The 20282-nt window shown below is 37.7% G+C and overlaps 1 protein-coding gene across 4 annotated transcripts in view; it reads left to right on the top strand.

The window, feature by feature from the left end:
• The window catches only part of ARMH1 (armadillo like helical domain containing 1), a 35488-nt gene that overhangs the window by 7398 nt on the left and 7808 nt on the right, over positions 1-20282 (top strand). For all 4 annotated transcript variants that reach the window (XM_032218794.1, XM_032218792.1, XM_032218793.1 and 1 more), the window contains exons 2-6: positions 4126-4347; positions 5212-5280; positions 6364-6530; positions 14801-14997; positions 18308-18392. In XM_032218794.1, the coding sequence (XP_032074685.1) occupies positions 4142-4347; positions 5212-5280; positions 6364-6530; positions 14801-14997; positions 18308-18392 (724 nt within the window). In that variant the 5' untranslated portion in view covers positions 4126-4141. The remainder of the gene's footprint in view (positions 1-4125; positions 4348-5211; positions 5281-6363; positions 6531-14800; positions 14998-18307; positions 18393-20282) is intronic.

The following is a 20282-nucleotide window of genomic DNA, read 5'->3' as shown; positions in this document are numbered from 1 at the left end:
ACTTTATTCTCTTTTTAAAATAGTGACAGAATTCTCTGTTTACAACAAAAAAGGGAAATCCATTATATGAATAGGGGCTTGTTTTAGGTTTTAAAGTTCTTCATAGTAACTTTGAGGACATATAGTACATATACCAAATTGTACTATAAATTAAATAAGTATGGCTTAATAAAATTTGTATTTTTTAAATATAAGTATTAGCTATAAGTAACAGTTCAGAAATTTTCTGTAAATGAAATGATTGAACTTTACATTTTGTTCTCTTGTCAGCACAAATATTAGTTATGGCTAATGCATTTTCAGTCACAACTCTGAAAAAACTGATTTATTCTGAACTTTTTTTCTCCATGTAGATACTCTGCCATAGACAAAAGCTCTTACACAGAGTAGGGTTGCTCCTGGTTCAGCTGAACCAGTAATGGAATTCAGGCCTGGGTCGCAGAACCGGCAGCGACTCAGGCCTGCCAAGTCTCCGAACCGGTTCCCTTGCCACCGCCACCATTTTGGTTTTTAGTGACTGCGCATGCGCAGTTCACTGTGAATTGTTCTCCGCATGGGCGAAGAACAATTTACATTGAACAGGGTTACGAACCAGTAGTAAAACCATCAGCAACCCACCCTGCTCCTACAGATCAGTTTCCTAATTTTGTAATGGATTTCTGTGCTTTTGTCAGGACTGGTTTGGTTTTGAAGATTTTATAAATTATTTACATAGATTTAATGTTGCCCCAATTGTAGTTTTTTTCTAACTGTTATATCAACATTCTTGTGTAAGAATTAAATGTGAGTTTTTGTCCCATGTTTAGAACATAAATAAATGGTTCAGTGTTCTTGTTAAATATGCATTTATTATCAAGCTGCAAGGTGTGAAAATGTTTTAGTTTGGGATTGAAAAAATGCTGCAAAATTATGAAAATATTAAGATATAAGATAAAAGGGAAGCATGAAGAAACCAGAGCTGTGAATAATCTTTAGTAAAGGAGATTAGTGGAAAAATAATAATATTACTGCCAAAATGGCTGTGTAGGGAGTTTGCTTTGGATCTATTTTAATTAACCATTCTGAATCACTTCACCAAGTCTGCCAACATCTTGAATCAGGCTATTGGCTAGTAAATCTAAAACTATGTAATTGAAAGTTGGCTTGGATTCTGGTCTTGAAATATTTCTGTTAAATATCAGAAAGAAACAATATGGTAGGTTTCCAAAGTGAAGGTGTGGGAGGAGTAACCAATGGGTATTAACCCAGCCCTCTTGCCTAGGAGACTGAGGTAATCTTTTGAGGCCACACCTATGGTCCTCCTCTGATCTCCCCAGATTAACCTCAGTCTCCGGCCTGAAAGGAACGTTACTGTGACTCTCCCTTCACTTCAAAGATTCAGGAGTATTTTTCTTACAGGATCGCTTATCTACAGGATTTTACCTTACAGCTTCTTCAATTCCACCTCTCCTCTGCCGTGCTCTGCGCTGCTGGATACAAGCCTTGCTGCTTGCCAGCGTGTGCGCGCACCCCAAGTGACCAGATGGTTGCGTTAAGGGGGAGGAAGCCTCCGCATCGCGGAGGCATCAGCAGCGACCGTGCGGCTTCTGAGGGGGCCGACGAAGACCTGCAAGGCCCGGGGATCCCTTGGAGATCGCCCCATTGTGCCACAGCTCCAGGAGGAGGCTCGGACCGCAGGTCAGCGGTCTCCATCTTGCCGCCGCCATCTTGAAGAGCACATGGGTGAGCGCGTGATCGGCATTCTCCTACGGACGCCGAAAGCGCTCAGGAGGCACCAGTGAAGCCGGAAGAGGCTTCATCCAGGATCTACTCCGCCGGTGATCCGGGGAGTGCTCTGGAGCGGTGCCTGCCGGCAATCCAGGCCGCAGACTAGCAGCAGAAGAAAGAAGAAAGAGGATTCAGGGTCAGAAGATTGAATCCACCCCCACCTTTAAAGGCCAGCTGAGCAAAGAGGAGGTTGGTGGCACCAAAAAACTGTGAGTAAATGGCGGAGGCAGCTAGGAACAGGGATGCCAGGCCCAGAGCCCCAGGGATCCATCATCAGGACAGTGGAGGCGTCCAGGAGACAGTCCACCACTCGCATTTACAACGCCTCCTGGGTGACCTTCGTGGACTGGTGCCGAGCTAAAGGTCTCCGCCCAGCTTTGGCCTCTGTCCCACAGGTTCTGGATTTCCTCCAGGAGGGACACGAGAAGGGTCTGGCCACCAGCACCCTTAGAAGACAGGTCTCCGCCCTCTCTATGGTTCGGGGGGGATGAATGCTCCCCCCTTGTCCCAACATCCGGTACTAAGGCATTTCCTCAAAGGGGCGGCGAATCTGAAACCCTCAGAGGTCCATCGACTTCCCACCTGGGACCTACCCACGGTCCTCCAAGCCTTGACGGAGGCACCGTTTGAACCATTGAGGGAGGTTTCCCTTCAGTTTCTGACCCTTAAGGTCGTTTTCCTGGTTGCCATCACCTCAGCCAGGAGAATGTCTGAGAGCAACGCTCTCTCCAGCAGGTCGGACCTCTGCACCTTCCTAGAGAACCGGGTCATCCTCAGATTGGACCCTGCATTCATGCCCAAGGTTAACTCCCTGTTTCACAGGGCCCTAGAGATAGTTCTGCCGGATTTCTGTCCCCAAACCTCCAGGGAGAGAGAGAGATCCTGGCACAAATTCGACGTCAGAAGAGACTTGCGCATATACCTGAGCCTTGCGCATATACCTGAGCCTTGCGCATATACTGCTCCCTTTAGGCGTTTGGAGGCCCTTTTCGTGTCCTGCCAGCCATCCACCCGGGGGGCCAAGGTCTCTCTGGCCACCATCAGCAGGTGGATTAGAGCGGCCATTTCTTAGGCCTACGGGGCATGGGGACTCTAGGTCGCAGAGGGCATCACAGCGCACTCCACCAGAAGTGCGGCCACCTCAGCAGCCTGGTCCACCCAGGCACCCATAGAGGAGATCTGCCGGGCTGCCGCCTGGTCTTCTCCCTCACCTTTCATTAGGCATTACCGGCTAGACGCTTACGCCTCCGCGGATGCTGCTTTGGCAGGAGGGTATTGCAGGGAGTCCTGGACTCTCCGGGGGGCTCAGGCCCATCTAATCCCTCCCAGGACATCTAGCTTTGGTATGTCCCATTGGTTACTCCTCCCACACCTTCACTTCGGAAACTGGCAGTTGGACTTACCTGAACTGCATGTTTAGAAGAAAGGTGTGGGAGGAGTCACTCCCCCCCCCCCGATGTAGGGCGCCCAGCACCTAGGGGGCCTGAGTGAGTTCCAGGGTCAAGCTATAGCAGATAGGAAGGATGTGTGTTGTGCTGTTCTTGTCTGTCCTTCCTTTCAGGTGCTCTGCTACGATCCATCGGTTAATCTGGGGAGGTCAGAGGAGGACCATAGGTGTGGCCTCAAAAGATTACCTCAGTCTCCTAGGCAAGAGGGCTGGGTTAATACCCATTGGTTACTCCTCCCATACTTTTCTTCTAAACATGCAGTTCAGGTAAGTCCAACTGCCATTTTCATTGCTGTTCAAAATCCTGAACCAGGAGATAATCCAAATAATTTGTTGGATTTTTAAGACCATTTGAGGAAATGTCAAAATTGAGATAATAAATTGGCTACAATTAAGGTATAATTAATATTCTTCAATGGGCAGATTAGGAAAGCTAATCGGAGAAAGTTAGCTAATTTGGATCTTAATGTCATCTTTGTTTAACTTATAAAAAAGAAAATGAATTTTTCTACAAGTTTGCCAATGTTTAAACTCATTCACAAAAGAATATTTTTTTATTGGCAGATGTTCTTATCAGAGATGAAGGAAGATGACATATTAGGAATAAAGTTATCAAATTAAAAATATGTGAGCAAGTTCTTTCAAAAATATGAAAGTATGTAGTTATTTTGCAAAGCTGTATATGATGAAACTTAGAAAGGACTTCTTGTCTGTTTTAAGTCATCAAACTAGATAGAATGTCTGAGCATTTTCTGAGGTTGCAAACATTTATTTATTTATTTATTTATTTATTTATTTATTTATTTATTTATTTATTGCTACCTATTTGCCCATGGCAACTCAAGGCGGCTTACAGAATATAAAATATTAACCTAATAAAGTTTTAATCTCTCTTTTTCTTTTCTCACTAGAAAAACCATACCGGACATGACTTCTATAAAGGAGCAAGCAGCAATCAGTAGATTAATAACTTTCCTACAAGAATGGGATAGTGCTAACAAAGTTACTCGAAAACATATTCTTCAAAATTTCATTCTTGCTAACCAAGGCAAGACTGGTCCAGAACTTGAGAAAGAATTCTCTCAGGGAGCCAGTTTGTTTCTGGCACGAATAACTGCCTGGCTCCGGCTAACGTATCCATTTGGAGAATTGATGGTCAGGTAGAACAAGGAAATACTGTGAAACAATGTTGAAATTACTAGGGCTATACACTATTTAATTACACCAAGAAGTACAGTTTTGAAAGATGTAGTCTCAGATACTGTTCTGACCCAGGCTTCCTTAAAAAGCAAGAAGCAAAGTCTTGGTCCCAACAAAACCCTTTTTATTTACACAACTGTGAATTCCTTTCATTCACAAGTCAGCAAGGTTTAGCAAACAGTCTTTCATAGAAATGTTTATCAACACGAACCTTATCTCATTTGGAGAGCTGCCAAGTAACTAGTTTCCAAACCCAGGAGGGCGAACTCCCTGTTTGCTGCTCTTTTGTTTCTTATGGGAGGGGCCAATCACCTCCAAAGTGTGGCTTTACTCCTAAGTTGACTCTCCTTTCTTAGTTGTTCTTGTCTTCTGGCAGCTCTGCGCATGTGCACACTGGGAACAGGCACCAACTATTCCTCTGCCTCACTGCTGTATAGCTCCCTCTCTGCCTCCAACATAGAGCCCACATCTGAGCTTTCCTCATCCCCTAGGACTGGCTCATGTTCCTCCCCAACCTCCTCGCTGTTTGACTCTGCTGCCAGCTCTGCAGGCCACAACAGATACAGAAACAAATTCTGAAAATTCACTATTTTTATTGTTTCATGACAAAATAAATAGCCTGTTTGATAGTTTATTAAATCTAGTACATTTATTATAACATAAATATAGTTTGTTAAGCCCATACACAGAATTTTTGTAAATGGCTTTAAAAAGAGCAAAGAGGATAAGGAAAAATAAATTCAGCTAAGGTTTATTCAGAATATATTAAAATAAAAACCTTAACTAAGTCATAATAGCTATATGTATGGAACATGCCTGGAAAAACAGTTAAAATCAATTGGTATCTTCCTTTCAGCTGCAAGTGGGTAAGTAAATGTACCATTTTCAGGAGTCGGAGGAATCTTACAATTTTTAGTCTTCTATGTTGTTGAAAGAAGGAATGTTCTTTATGTTCTTGTGGTATCAAATGATATACAAATAGTTTTTGACTTAGGAGCCCAAAATTTCTGTTACTAAGCAAAATAGTTGTACATTGAATGTTGCCCCATTTTATAATATTTCTTTCTACAATCGTTAAGTGAATCAGTTAACAATTGTTAAGTTAGTAGCATAGTTGTTAATTGAATCATTGACTTTGCTTGCCAGGAGAGCGCAAAAGGTGGTCATGACTCTGGGACACTTGCATCCATAAATAAATGCCAGTTGCTAAGTGTCCAAATTTTGATCACATGACCACAGGAATGCTGCAACAATCATCAGTGTTAAAAATGGTCATACCTCACTTTTTCCAGTGCTGTTGTAACTTCAAATGGTCACCAAATGAATGGTTCTAAGTCAAGGACTAACTGTATAGGAAGTTCTGTTGGTATGCTTCTCTATTTTCTTGTTTGATGAATCTCTCTTTTCGGCACTTTGCTTTCTGAAGACATTTGTTTATTTACAAGTTCTTGAAAATAAAATATGATTACTGTTTTAAATATTCTTTGGTATCATCAAGTGTACACTGCCTGAATAGTAGCCTATCCCAGATTGGAGAAATGTTATATAATCTTTTATAATACACTTGCAGATTTTACCATATTTGAAATAATGCAGTATAATTGCATATTATAGACAGAAGCAATTCCAGAAATAACCCTTGAAAGCCTTTTGATGAAACCTGAACCACTATCCTCTTTAGTTTGTCTGGAGGGGATGCAAATTGCTACATGTTAAATGGAAATTGAAATTTCTAATTTTCTGTGTTAAAAGTATTGCTAACTTGTATGTCATCACAAAAAAGAAAAAGAAAAACATTGAGAATGATGACAGTTTTCTAAGAAGGCATCAACATCTCTAGGACTAAGTGAAGTGGTATTAAATAGTATTCTTTTTACAGACATGCATGCCATGCGCGCACACACAGAATTGCCATAAAGCCTTTTGTTTTGTTCTTTAAATTTTTGCAGCCAGAGGTATCTTCTTGAATTCCTAGAAATTGGTGGTATCCTCACATTATTGGAAATACTTGGGCTGAAACAACTGAAAGAGGAAGACAAAATGGAGTCTGTAAAACTTCTTCAGTTAGTGGCAAAATCTGGCAGGAAATTCAAAGAGCTTATCTGTGAAAGCTATGGTAGGCTTATTTCAACATCTGTTGTTTAAGAAAGACTATTTTAAGTATCAGGATAATTATTTTCTCACACAATTAAAATCTTTCCTGTCTGAATTTCATGGAAAGAAAATAATTTCTTCCCTTCTGTAATTCAGCAGAATGATAAATCATCTCAGTGATCCAATTTACATTAATTTTAAAATACTAGAAGTCTTTGGTCTTCATAAGAATGTTTTCCTTCAACAAGGTATTATGGTATTTTTTTCTTTATTGCAGTATGTTAGAGCCATGCATTGAGTTAATTGAAGCATAATTCCCTTTTGAAATTGCTGCAAAATAATATCTTTCTGAAATTCCCTTTGAGTATTCAAACTACTAGAATATGAAAAATTAATTCTATTATCATAGATCTCTAGATCTCTATACAGTATCCATGTATCTATATCTACAATATGTTCATATATATATATTTTCTATATCTTTATATATCATCTATTCAGTTCATCCTTTTCTCTAAAATATGGATACATAACATGTAGAGACCAGATGCTGAATCACAAATTCTCACAATCCCAGCCAATTACGAGGATGCCGGAAGATGTAATTTGGCAACATTTGGCATCTATCCATAAATAACACTTAGTTTTTTTATAAAACAAACACACAAGAGTTTGTGCAGTTGAGATGGAAATCCAACCAAGTTAGTTGGATTGTAAGAATTGTAGGCTTTAACTAGCACAGTTTCAGAAACCTGCCTACTTAAAAAGCCAGATATTTCAAAGAATAGTTCCTTGCTTCCACAACAGCACATATATAGTCTGTAGCATTTAGGACAAATTTGATATCTTAAAAACTGAAAAAGTATTTAGGAGATTAATCATTATTAGGGTTATAGAATTAAATTATTCTCAAAAACTATTTAATCCCCCAAATCATCTGCATTCCTTATCTGTTGATATTTCCATTTTAGAAACCTAATGTCTATCATTTACACATTTAATGTTATACTGAGTTTGTCTGTCATCTGAATTGAATTTTGACCTTCATGCATGACTATGGTATTTTGTAACTACTGGTAGCAGAAAGAAAAACTGCTCTAAAGGAGTAGAAAAGAAAACATTATCAATAATATAGTGCTAGTGTCAAATACTACATTGCACGTAGACTGGGAACCTGCAGCATTATATCCAATGTCAGAGAAGAATTTTGACCAATTGTCCAACTAGGTCATTCAACACTTCCAATCAATTTTTCAAATATAATTATTTATTGCAGTTCTTCAGAGCTGGGTCTCCTAAATCATTGATAGCTCTTCCCCCTCACCCCTGCCCTCTATAGCAGGGGTGTCAAACTCAGGGCCTGGATCCGGCCCACGGAATGCTTATATCTGTCCCGCAGAGCCGTCCTGAAACAGCAAAGGACTGGCGCATGATGCCTCTGCTAGTGAAAATTGAACTCAGGAGGGCCACGGGCAGCCCTCCCAAGCTCTGTTTTTGCCAGCACAGGGTTGCAGGAAGTTGTTGCAGCCGAAAACAGAGTTTGGGAGCCCGTTTTCACTGACAGAGCTTTTGGGCCACCACAGGCACCCCTGACACGAGTGACATTGAGCTGGCCATGCCCACCCTGGCCACGCCCATCAAGACCCCTGAGGTCAAACACACTCTTGATGCGGCCCTCAATGAAATCGAGTTTGACACTGCTGTTCTTTTTTATTATTATTATGTCGTTAATCTTTGGTGAGATTAACAGCTTTTGGGCCTGGTTGGTAGCTCAACAGCTCGAGTCCTAACCAAGGACCTAAGTACTGGTACTGTTAAGGTAACATCAGAGGATATAAGCTGTTCCAAGTTAGGGTGGTTGTTTGTAGAATCAGAATGTTCAAGTCTGATAAATTTAAATTTATTATTATTATTATGTGGTTAATCTTTGGTGAGATTCACAGCCCTTGGGGCTGGTTGGTAGCTCAACAGCTCGAGTCCTAACCAAGGACCTAGGAACTGTTAAGGTAATGTCGGAGGATATAAGCTGTTCCGAGTAGGGTGGTTTTTTGTAAAATCAGAATGTTTAAGTCTGATAAATTTAAAATTTCCAAATAGCAAGGTAGCCCTTTAGGTATTGCTCCAAGGGCTCCAATTACAATCGGGACAACACACAATTTCTTTTTCCACAGTTGCTCAACTTCAATTTGCAAGTCCCGGTACTTTGTGATTTTTTCTTACCGTTTATCTTCAATTCGTACATCTCCAGGTGTTGCAATGTCAATGAACCATACTTTTTTCTTTTCAACTATTATGTCAGGTGTGTTGTGGGCCAAGTGCCTGTCAGTCTGAATTCTGAATTCCCACAAGATCTTGCCTTTCTCATTCTCTAAAACCTTCTGAACCTGATGTTCCCAGTGGTTTTTGCTGTACTCAGATCCAAACTTTTGGCACAATTTCCAGTGAATGATCTTAGCAATGCGGTCATGGCGTTGTAGGTAGTCAGTTTGTGAAATTTTGCTGCACCCACTGATCATGTGGTCAACTGTCTCATCTTTCTCATTACAGAGGCGACATTTGCTGTTGGTGGTATTTTTGCCTTCATGCAGTTTGTGCCTAAGACTTGTTTTTGAACTGGCAAAATAAAGCCTTCTGTTTCTTTTTTCAGTGCTCCTGATCTTAACCAGTTCCAAGTTAGCTTTTGGTCAGCTTTGCCTTCAATATTTTTCAAATATTGGCTATGCATAGCTTTGTTTTTCCAATTTTCAGCTTGCTTTTCAATTACTTCTTTCTTATTATTATATGTGGTTAATCTTTGGTGAGATTCACAGCCTTTGGGGCTGGTTGATAGCTCAACAGCTCGAGTCCTAACCAAGGACCTAGGAACTGTTAAGGTAATGTCGGAGGATATAAGCTGTTCCGAGTAGGGTGGTTTTTTGTAGAATCAGAATGTTTAAGTTTGATAAATTTAAAATTTCAAAATAGCAAGGTAGCCCTTTAAGTATTGCTCCAAGGGTTCCAATTACAATCGGGACAACACACGATTTCTTTTTCCACAGTCGCTCAACTTCAATTTGCAAGTCCCAGTACTTTGTGATTTTTATTATTACTATTGTTGTTATTGTTGTTGTTATTGTACAATTGTATCACAGCGGCCAGTTGTTTCACCAGATTTGGCATTGGTTACTAGTCGGGCCCCACCCAGGGGCCTAGGACGTCGTAACGTATTTTCATAATATGCGTGCAGTTCCAAGCAGTGCAGCTTTTTGCATTTGACTGATGGTGATTTCGTCAATTTTTAACTGTTTTAAATGTAATTCCAGTGCTTTTGGTATAGCACCCAGTGTGCCAATTACCACTGGAATTATCACTGCTGGTTTGTGCCATAGTCGTTGAATTTCGATTTTTAAGTCCTGGTATCTTGCGATTTTTTCATGTTCCTTCTCTGCGACCCTGCTATCACCTGGTATTGCGATGTCTATGATTGTAACCTTATTTTTCTCAACCAGTGTGATGTCTGGTGTATTATGTGCCAGTATTTTGTCAGTTTGTATACGGAAATCCCACAAGATCTTGACCATCTGATTTTCGGTGACTTTTTCAGGCTGATGTTCCCACCAGTTTGTTGCTGTTTTAATATTATAATTTTTGCACAAATTCCCATGGATTATTTGTGCTACTGAATTCTGCCGCAATTTATAATCAGTCTGCACGATTTTTTTACAGCAGCTGAGTATGTGATCAACAGTTTCATCAGCTTCTTTGCAAAGTCTGCATTTGGCATCATCAGAGGATTTTTCGATTTTGGCCTTAATGGCATTTGTGCGGATAGCTTGTTCTTGCGCAGCCAGGATTAGTGACTCTGTTTCTTTCTTTAATGTACCTGTTGTTAACCATAACCAAGTTTGTTCACTGTCCACTTTATCTTTTATTTTTTCCAGAAATTGGCCATGCAGTGCTTTGTTCTGCCAACTCTCCATTCTTGATTTTATCACATCTTTTCTGTATTCTTGTTTCGTCTGTTGGGCCTTCAGTAGATTTTTGTTCTTTACTTAGATTAATAGATGTTCTTGACTTTCTTTTAAATAATCAGCCAGTGCATGTTTTTCTTCAACTGTTTGCTTCACTTGTAATAATCCTCTGCCACCTGATTTTCGGGGCAGATATAGTCTATCAGTATCACCACGTGGATGTAAACTGTAGTGCATTGTCATTAGTTTCCTGGTTTTTCGGTCCAAAAGGTCCAAATCAGCTTGTGTCCAGTTAACTATACCAGCTGTGTATCTTATAACTGGTATTGCCCAGGTATTTATGGCCTTGATTGTATTTCCACCATTCAATTTAGATTTCAAAATTTTCCTAACTCTGTTGGTGTACTCTCGCCTGACAATAGTTTTTACTTCTCCATGCTTGATGTTATCCAACTGCAGAATGCCTAAGTATTTGTAGGCTTCATTTTCTTTGCATTTAATTAATTGGCCATTGGGCATTTCAATTCCCTCACATGCAGTGATTTTGCCCCTTTTTATGGATACAGTGGCGCATTTTTCCATGCCAAACTGCATTGAAATATCGGTGCTGAATACTCGGACTGTGTTTGTCAATGATTGGATTTCTATTTCTGACTTTCCATAGAATTTCAAATCATCCATATATAGTAAATGCGAAATTTTTTCAGCTTCTTTGGCTGTTTGGTAGCCTAATTTCATTTTTTTTAAGATTACTGATAGTGGGATCATTGCGATGATGAAGAGAAGAGGTGAAAGTGAATCACCCTGGAAAATTCCTCGCTTGATATTAACCATTCCGTAGATCTCATTCCCTACTGCCAACTCAGTTCTCCATGTTTCATCGCCTTTTCAGTAAAGGATGTAATATTTTTGCTAATGCCAGTTGTTTCTAAGCATTTTATGATCCAACTATGTGGCAGTGAGTCAAATGCCTTTTTGTAATCAATCCAGACCATATTCAAGTTCGTTTTTCTGTTCTTACAATTTTCTAATATCATTTTATCAATTAGAAGCTGATCTTTTGTGCCCCTGCTCCTTCTTTTGTTGCCTTTTTGCTCTACTGGCAAGTTGTTGTTTGTTTCCAAATAATCCATCATGTTATCTGCAATAATGCCTGTGAGTAATTTGAAGGTTGTTGGCAAGCATGTTATTGGTCTGTAGTTTTCAGGTGTTGTTCCTTTAGTTGCATCTTTCTGAATCAAGTATGTTTTTCCAGTTGTCAACCATTCATCAATTTGGCCCTTTTGTAAAATTTCATTCAGTTGCCTGGCCAATATTGCATGTAAACTGGTCAGATATTTGAGCCAGAAACCATGTAATTGGTCCTTTCCAGGTGATGTCCAATTCTTTACCTTTTTAACTCGATTTTTGACCACCTCAGTTGTTATTTCTAATACTTGCATTTGTTTGTTGCCAATGCTTTTCTCAAAGTCATGTATCCACTTTGCTTCTTTGTTGTAGTCCTTTGCATTTTCCCACAATTCTTTCCAGAATTCAACTGTGGCCTGTTTTTCTGGTTTTTCATTTTTGGTGTCACCATTCACATTAAGACTTTGATAAAAACGCCGTTGGTCTGATCGAAATTGCTGATTTTGTTTATATTGGATGATTCGTGCCTCATATCTTTCAATTTTTCTAGCTGTTGCTGTTATCTGCTGTTTTACAATCTCTACAGCTTCATTGATGTTTCTTGTATCCAATCTATATCTTCTGATTAGCCGATCTATGATTTTGTTGTTTTTAAGCCGTTGCTCATGCATGTTCTTTAAGTTACTAGCATCTGCCCTTAATTTTTTGATTTTTTGTTCTAAACGGATTTTCCACTTTGGCTTTGATGCTTTTTCTGTTGTGTGACTAGGTACTTTAATTTTAATGCCTAGTTCATTAGTGACTATTACAGCTGCACTGTACATTACGGTAACTGGTTTGTTTCCAAGATGGATCCCGGTTCAATTGTTGAAAACACTGCATTAACCATTTTCATGATAGGGGCCAAAGTTTTCTTAGGCACAGTTTTTAGTGATGGTAAACGTTGCCTTTCCTCATTAAGCAGAAAATGCTCCATGATCTTATCCTTCAATTCTTTTTGTTTTTGAGTTAGTTCATCAGTTGGTTCAGTGATAACTGGTTCTAGTGGTGGTGATGTTATTTCCTCCCCGAGAGCTTCTTCTGGGAGTTCTACTATAATGTCTTTAGTTGTGTCTTGAATATCAGTTATTTCTGCTTGTGATATTGTTTTTTGGGTTTTGCAATTTGCCTGAATTTCCTCATGTTCAACTTCACTAAACACTTTATTCCGTATAATAAATCGCCTTTGATCTGCTAGTCGTTGTTCACTAACATTTGAATCTGGATATTGTTGTTTCCATAATTCATACATTCGCTTTAAATAGCCTCTTTTTTCTGGCTCTGAGTTGTAGTAACAGGCCATTATGGCACAGTTTTCATCTGCACTATATTTTTGTCGTTTTGTTGGCTGGTCCACTTGTAGCCCACTTGTCGATGGATGTCCAGGGACCCCAACATCCGCCGCGGCCCTTGTTAACCCGCGCGACGACCGATGCGGTATGGAATTCTTATTCGATTTTTTCACCATATTGTATGGGTTGGCGGGTTTTTTTTATGGGACCAGATGCCAACCTGACCCCAACCCTCCTCCTTTCTCATCCGGGCTTGGGACCGGCAATGGCAGAGTTGTTGTTGTTGTTATTATTATTATTATTATTATTATACAATTGTATCACAGCGGCCAGTTGTTTCGCCGGATTTGGCATTGGTTACTAGTCGGGCCCCACCCAGGGGCCTAGGACGTCGTAATGTATTTTCGTAATATGCGTGCAGATCCAAGCAGTGCGGCTTTTTGCATTGACTGATGGTGATTTGGTCAATTTTTAACTGTTTTAAATGTAATTCCAGTGCTTTTGGAATAGCACCCAGTGTGCCAATTACTACTGCTGGTTTGTGCCATAGTCGTTGAATTTCAATTTTTAAGTCCTGGTATTTTGCGATTTTTTCATGTTCCTTCTCGGCGACCCTGCTATCACCTGGTATTGCGATGTCTATGATTGTGACCTTATTTTTCTCAACCAGTAATTTTTCTCAATAATAATTATTATTATATATTAATTATAATATATTATTTTCCGTCTACAACACCTTACAGACATTATATCAACATTATTAGGTCATCATACCTGTACATGTACATATTATTTCCTTCTATGTTTATAAAGCTTTATACACAGCTCTCTCTCTCTTTTTCGGTTTAATTAATTTTATTCTTGTTTTGCAGCCATTTGTACCAATTGTTTCAAATTTCATAATATTCCGACTCTTCTTTGTCTTTTAATTTTAGTGTTAATTTGTCCATCTCATTACAATCCAAAATTTTTTGTATCACTAATTTGTCCGAGGGGATATTATTTTGTTTCCAGCATTGGTCAGCAGATGTGTTAATATGTACTTAATTTTCTTTGTATATTTCCCTTTGATTATTCCCAGCAGAAAGAGTTCGGGTTTGTATTTTATTTGTTCTCCTGTAATTTCTTGCACCCATTTTCAAATTTTTGTCCAATATTTTTGAGTTTTCGGGCAGGTTCACCATATGATAGAAAGTCCCTTGTATTTTTTTACACTTCTAGCAGTTGGGATTCATGTTTGGGTACATTTTAGCCAATCTCGTGGGTGGCAAATCCCAACAATATTTTCTTTGAGTGCTACTGATCATGTTAGTTTATAATTTGTGTTCCAAATTCTTTCCCAATCCACTAGATCTATATGGTGTCCAAAGTTTTTGGCCCATGCTATCATGAAACCTTTAACTTTTTCTTCTTCTTATGTTACTTCTAATAAATATTTGTAAATTTTCGTTATGAATTTATTTTCCGGGCCAATTAAAATTTTATCTATTTGTTGTAATTCTGTGTATATTACATATTCTTTTACATCTTTTTTGTATCTCAATTGTAGTTGAAGGTATGACCACCAGTCTATATTTATATTTTGCTCCTTTAATTCCTGGTTTGTTTTCAAATGTCCTTGAATGTCTAAAATTTTACTATATCTAACCATTTTTGATAGATCTAGTGTATTGGGATATTGACACTGCCTTGTTTTAGTTGAAGTTTGCTTGATATTCATCAGTTCCTATATGGAGGGAATCCTTGCCCACAATATTTCTCATAGTCAATATTATTTACCAGAGGGTTTTATTGGTTAATTGATATTGTTGATGAGTTCAAAGAAACTCATTATTGGCAGATTTTTCTTAACCTACTTGTTCAGAAAGCTTTTTCCTATGCAGGTGTGCGATCAATTGCTGAATTTTTCGCCACTTCCAAATCAGAAGAAACACAAGAGCAGGTGCAGATTCTTCTGGATACATTAGGACATGGCAACCCCAAATATCAAAATCAGGTGTACAAAGGGCTGATTGCTCTTTTAAAGTGCACTTCTCCCAAAGCCCAGCAGCTGTCACTACAAACACTCAGGATAATACAGGTCAGCCAAATAAATGGAAAGTGGTATAAAGCATGAAAGTGTTTGTATGCAACCTCAGTTTTATGGATTGTATAGAATTTTATTTCCTTTAAATAAATAAATTGATAGATTTGCAAATTCAATGACCAATAGTAATAACGTGTAACTGTCAAGACATACGCTCATAACTGAGAATGAAATATAAAGCTTTTTTTAGCTGCATTGTGACTTACACTGTACATGCTTGGACCATGACATTTCTATTACCGGTATCTAATTATCTAATTTTAGAATCAGTTTTCATTTTAGCATTGTCACAGTGTTTCAGGGTTCTTTTTTTAAAAAAACTGGAGGTGTATTTTGCAATGTGAGGATGGGAAGTGAGACAAAACACTGGAGACTTTTATGCTTTATTTTTTTAGTATTTATAGTGAGGCTGTTTAAAGCAGTTATTTATAAGAGGTGTATATAAACGTAATTGGATCTCAGGCTTGTTCCTAAGTCTTCCTCTAGAAATTATCTCCGGCTAGCTCTCCTGCTTTGTCCCTGATGTACTCATCTCCCTCCCTCATTTCTGGGTTTACCAAGAGGAACTGGTTAGATTTACTGTAATATTCTCAGCACCGTTGACTTTTCTCCTGGATCTCCTCAGCCAAACACCAACCACTTTTCTACTGGGGGAACAATCTCTAATCAGAGTCCTCTCCCAGTTATTCTCCAGGGACCAGGGCTTCACCAGCGATGTTAATCCCTTCCATTCCGTCTTGAGTGTTGATATCTTCTCCCTATTTCCTTCTTCCAGGGAAGTCAGCCATAGATCTTTCTTCTCAACCAGGAACCGGCAACTGCTTTGCACATTCACTTAACTTTGCTTCCCAGCCTTTCTCTTCAGTCACAGACCTTTTTCTCTCCTCTCCTTTTTTCCTTCTCTCTCCATTTTTTTTAGTCAGGCCAGCATCATGGTCACCAGCAACTAAAGAGATGGGTGCTGCCCAAGGCTCTAGTGGGGAACTAGCATAATAAATTTCAGTAAAACAGAATTTGTTTCCCCTGATGTCTAAAATGTCAATAAATTGGTAATCATGGAAGGAGTGGGGGCTAATCTCAGAAAGAAAATACAATACAAAAATGCAAGCTGTAATGTTGGAACATATGTAGGGCAGTCAAAAACATCCAATTGGTGGCCAGAACTGCATGACAGTGGCCATCATGTTGAGTTCTTTGACACCACACCCCAACCTGGATATGCCCTTTGTTTAAGCCTAACTCCTATGGTGTCTGGTTAGCAGTGTTGCCTACGGATAGTCCTCGGCTTATGACCAAGACTTCTGTTGCTAAGTAAAACAGTTGTTAAGTAAGTTTTATCCCATTTTACAACCTTTCTTGCCACAGTTGTAAAGTGAATGGCTGCAGTTGTTAAGTTAGTAACACTGTTAAGTGAATCTAGCTTTGCCACTGACTTTTCAGAAAGTCATGACCTTGGAACATTGTAACCTTCATGAATATATGCCAGTTGCCCGGGTTGTAAAAGGTAATCACATGACCGTGGGAAGGCTGCAAAGGTTGTAAGTGTGTAAAATGGTCATAAGTCACTTTTTTCAGTGCTGTTGTAACTTTGAATGGCCACTAAACGAATTGTTGTAAGTCGAGGACATGTAAGCTTGTACATTTAGGCTTTTGCACAATTCTCATAGGCTGTATTATATTGTAATTCCTTCTGACCTTGATGTTTTTCACTATCTCATTCTTTCTTTTGGGGTGCATATGTTTTGTGTGAATATACACACCCAAACACATACATGCCCATCTATGACCTGCCTATCAACTGAGGGAAATAATGTATATTTCCAATAAAATGGGTCTGAAAGTCTGCTATAATAAATGTTCATCTTTACATCTTTGTACAACTATTTATTTATGCCATACTACCTGAATAAATCTTCCTCTCTGAAACCCAAAATTGAATGGAATTGGTTTTCATACCTGAAACTAATTTTGTCTAATAAAAATAATTAGGGTCACTGACTTGTCAGAGCAATACATGCTTGATTTGTAGAACAGGGATTGACTAATGTGATTTGCTAGTGAAAAATAATTATATTATTTGAAACAGAGATGACAATAAAATTCTTTTGCTAAATGCCATCTCAGTATCTTATTCAGCAAAAACATGACAATTAACAGAACTAATGCCAGGAAGTTAGCTCCTCAACCAAGATTTGCTTTTCACATCCTTACTAAAATTAATTTTAAGAAATAATGGATTCAAATAACTATTCAAATAATAACCACTAGACGTTCTGCAGCCAGCTACTATTTTTCATCTGAAGAATGACATAACTTTAATAAAGATAAAATGTAACTGTGCCTTCTGGCAACTTGCAATATTATGAGGGTACTCCATATCTGGGAAAATTTGACTTTATTGTTCTATTGGACATGTGAAATATTTTAAAACCAGGCCATTGTGCATAATTCCTGAAATTTATGCTGTGCTTTAATACCTACTTAAGAGTTCTTTGCCAGAGGTATTTATTTCTCAGGCATATTTCTTTAATGTGCTTAATTTTTAAAGTACTTAATATGCATGCTTTTAATGATATATGTGCCTGCAAAGGTAACTTCAGTGAGTGGCATCCATTTGCCATTATACATTTACATATGATTTGAATATTTATTATGTATTTATTAATCAAATTTATATAGCCCTTCCATTTCATGAAAAGTGACACATGGTGATGTACAATAGGTGGTAAAAAAGAATACATAGGTATAAAAAACACATTTAAAATAGAAAAATCAGCATAAAAATATATATGATACCATTACTGTTTTGTTTGCCTTGAAGTTTACCTTGTGTCATCTCACGATTGTATTACATGTTTTTTAATTATTTTAGCCTTTTGTGTTGCTTGCATGGTTGTTTTATTTTTTGGCTTCGTGATAATGGTTGTTATGTTATGTTGTGGCATTTTTTATGCTGCCCAGACTCACAAATGAGAAATCAAATCAAATAAATAAAATTAACACTAAAAGCAAGTTCAGAATTGTTCAAGGTAAATAGGTAATCTGTGGCAGAAAGGAATTCAGCTTTGTTGGTCAAAGTGGTATCTATTGGAACATGCTAAATCTAAATATTTATATGCTTCTGACGTGTATTTTCCAAATTAATTGGGCACATGCAGTCCCTCTCTGAGGCATATGGGCAGTTCAAAAATGTGAAAAATAATTAAATAAGATTAAAAAAATTGAGCAGTCTAAGATGGATATATTATTTTACAGAATCCAATTTGGGAAATAATGCTCCCCTATTTCTTCTTTAATTTGCCAGTCAATTGTGGGAAAAGCCCATCCAAGCATTGTTGATTCTGTGCTGAGTGTGCTTCGCTCTCTGAATTTCGAGGTACAGTATGAAGGTAAAATGGCTTTTTTTGTCTCTTCAAATGTTATGTTAAGTAAAATACATTTACTGAAAATTGAAAATCATAGTTTAAATGAAATAGTGAGTAATTTTAACATTTCTAAAGCGGGGGTGATGAGAAGGGAACTGACTTGAAAATTAAGATTGTGTGTGTAAAGCAATGTTACATGCAATATGAAGTCTCACAAGTAACCATCACATTTTCCTTACCTGAATCATTTCAGATATTTTGCCTATACCACCCATCATAATAGTTAACCTTGTCAATCCATGTGTGCATAGATTCTTTTTGTCTAGTTTTACTGAATGGGTGACAAAGCCAAGATATCTCTAAGATTAATAGGAAATAAGCAAAATGACTGCTTTCATAGGAAAATAAATATGTGTATGTTACTAATCACTATTTTTAAATTTTAATTATTTAAATAAATTTCTTAAAGTTTTTATGACATTTTACAAGTTCACTATCAAAATTATCTTGTTACTGATCATATTATTTCCACATATCCAGTGAGTTGAGAGAGTAATACTATCTTTTATAAAACAAATACAATCCCTCTGAATCCTATAGAAACAAGAGTATCTAATTTCTTCAACTTACAAAAACATATCTAGAGCATATATTCACCAATAATGGAAGATTGTTCTCTTTTCTCTATAAGCCCTCCAACATTTTGTTGCATAATTACGATATTGCAAAATCTTCCAATATAATTCCTGCATAGAAGCTGTCAGAAATTCCCCAGAATTTTGCAGCACTTGTCATTCGTTATCCAGATGTTTTCCCCGCTAATTTCTCAAGATTCTTTCAAACTTAGGAAATGATTACCTGTATCTACTTCCTGTATTTACACATACATTTTGGAGGTCAATTTAGTATCAATTTCTGAAAATGTGTTAATGGGCAGTTGTAAACTACATAATTCTCTTTTAACTACATAAGTATGTGTTTATTTGAATCTATAAGAGCCACAATATTTCATTGGTTAATTGGAGTTTTACCTCTTGTTTATTCTACATTAAGAGATTTTATAAAAATCTCTTATGTATATTTCCTTACCTTTCCACATTTTCCATTAGTCCTACCCTATATTGATCTAAAAGCTGAGATATATCATCAGGGTATAAAAGGGGATGCATCCTCTATGAGTGCTGTATACTCTTCCTCTGGATCTGGATAATAATGTAATAGTAGTTTATTGATTGATTATTCTTGCAACCTTATCAATAAAATAAAATAATAAAATAAAATGGAAACCCTGGTAAATCATTGACATACAAATTAAAAAACACTGGGGTTAGAATACAACCCTATCTGAGGTAATAACTTATATAAATTCATTATTTATTTTACTACAAATAGATTTCCTTGATTCTTTTATATTTTCAGTTTTCATCCACTGTTTTGATTTACATTTTAAAATGAAAGGGATTGTATTACCTAGTTGTGCAGCTCGATATTATTATTTTAGACTTTCCCCCTTAATTTTATTTTTTTAAAAGACAGTTATGATTTCTCTCATAAAGGGATCAGAACACAAAAGCCACCGTAAGGGCATGTCCAATTATTGGGTGGAAATCCATGGCTGAATGATCATGGCTGAATGATCTTCCTATTAAGATCAATTTTAGACTGCATATAACTTTCATTTTTAATAGACACTTCCATTAAACAAAACAAAAATAATCTATAACAGTTTTTAATGAGTTTGTTTTAAAAGGACCTAGTTCTCTTTAAGAGATAAGATAGAATATCTAAAGATAAATTGCATCATAATTGTTTTACCCAGGGTATGAGTAATGGCTGATTGACAAGTACTAATTATGCTATTTTGGGGAATAACTTTGCACTGATCAGTTGGTTGCTCTATTTCCCGCTCCCTGA

This window comes from Thamnophis elegans, chromosome 5 (genome assembly GCF_009769535.1).
Source record: "Thamnophis elegans isolate rThaEle1 chromosome 5, rThaEle1.pri, whole genome shotgun sequence".
NCBI classification, from domain to species: domain Eukaryota; kingdom Metazoa; phylum Chordata; class Lepidosauria; order Squamata; family Colubridae; genus Thamnophis; species Thamnophis elegans.
This window is presented reverse-complemented; position numbering and strand designations above follow the sequence as displayed.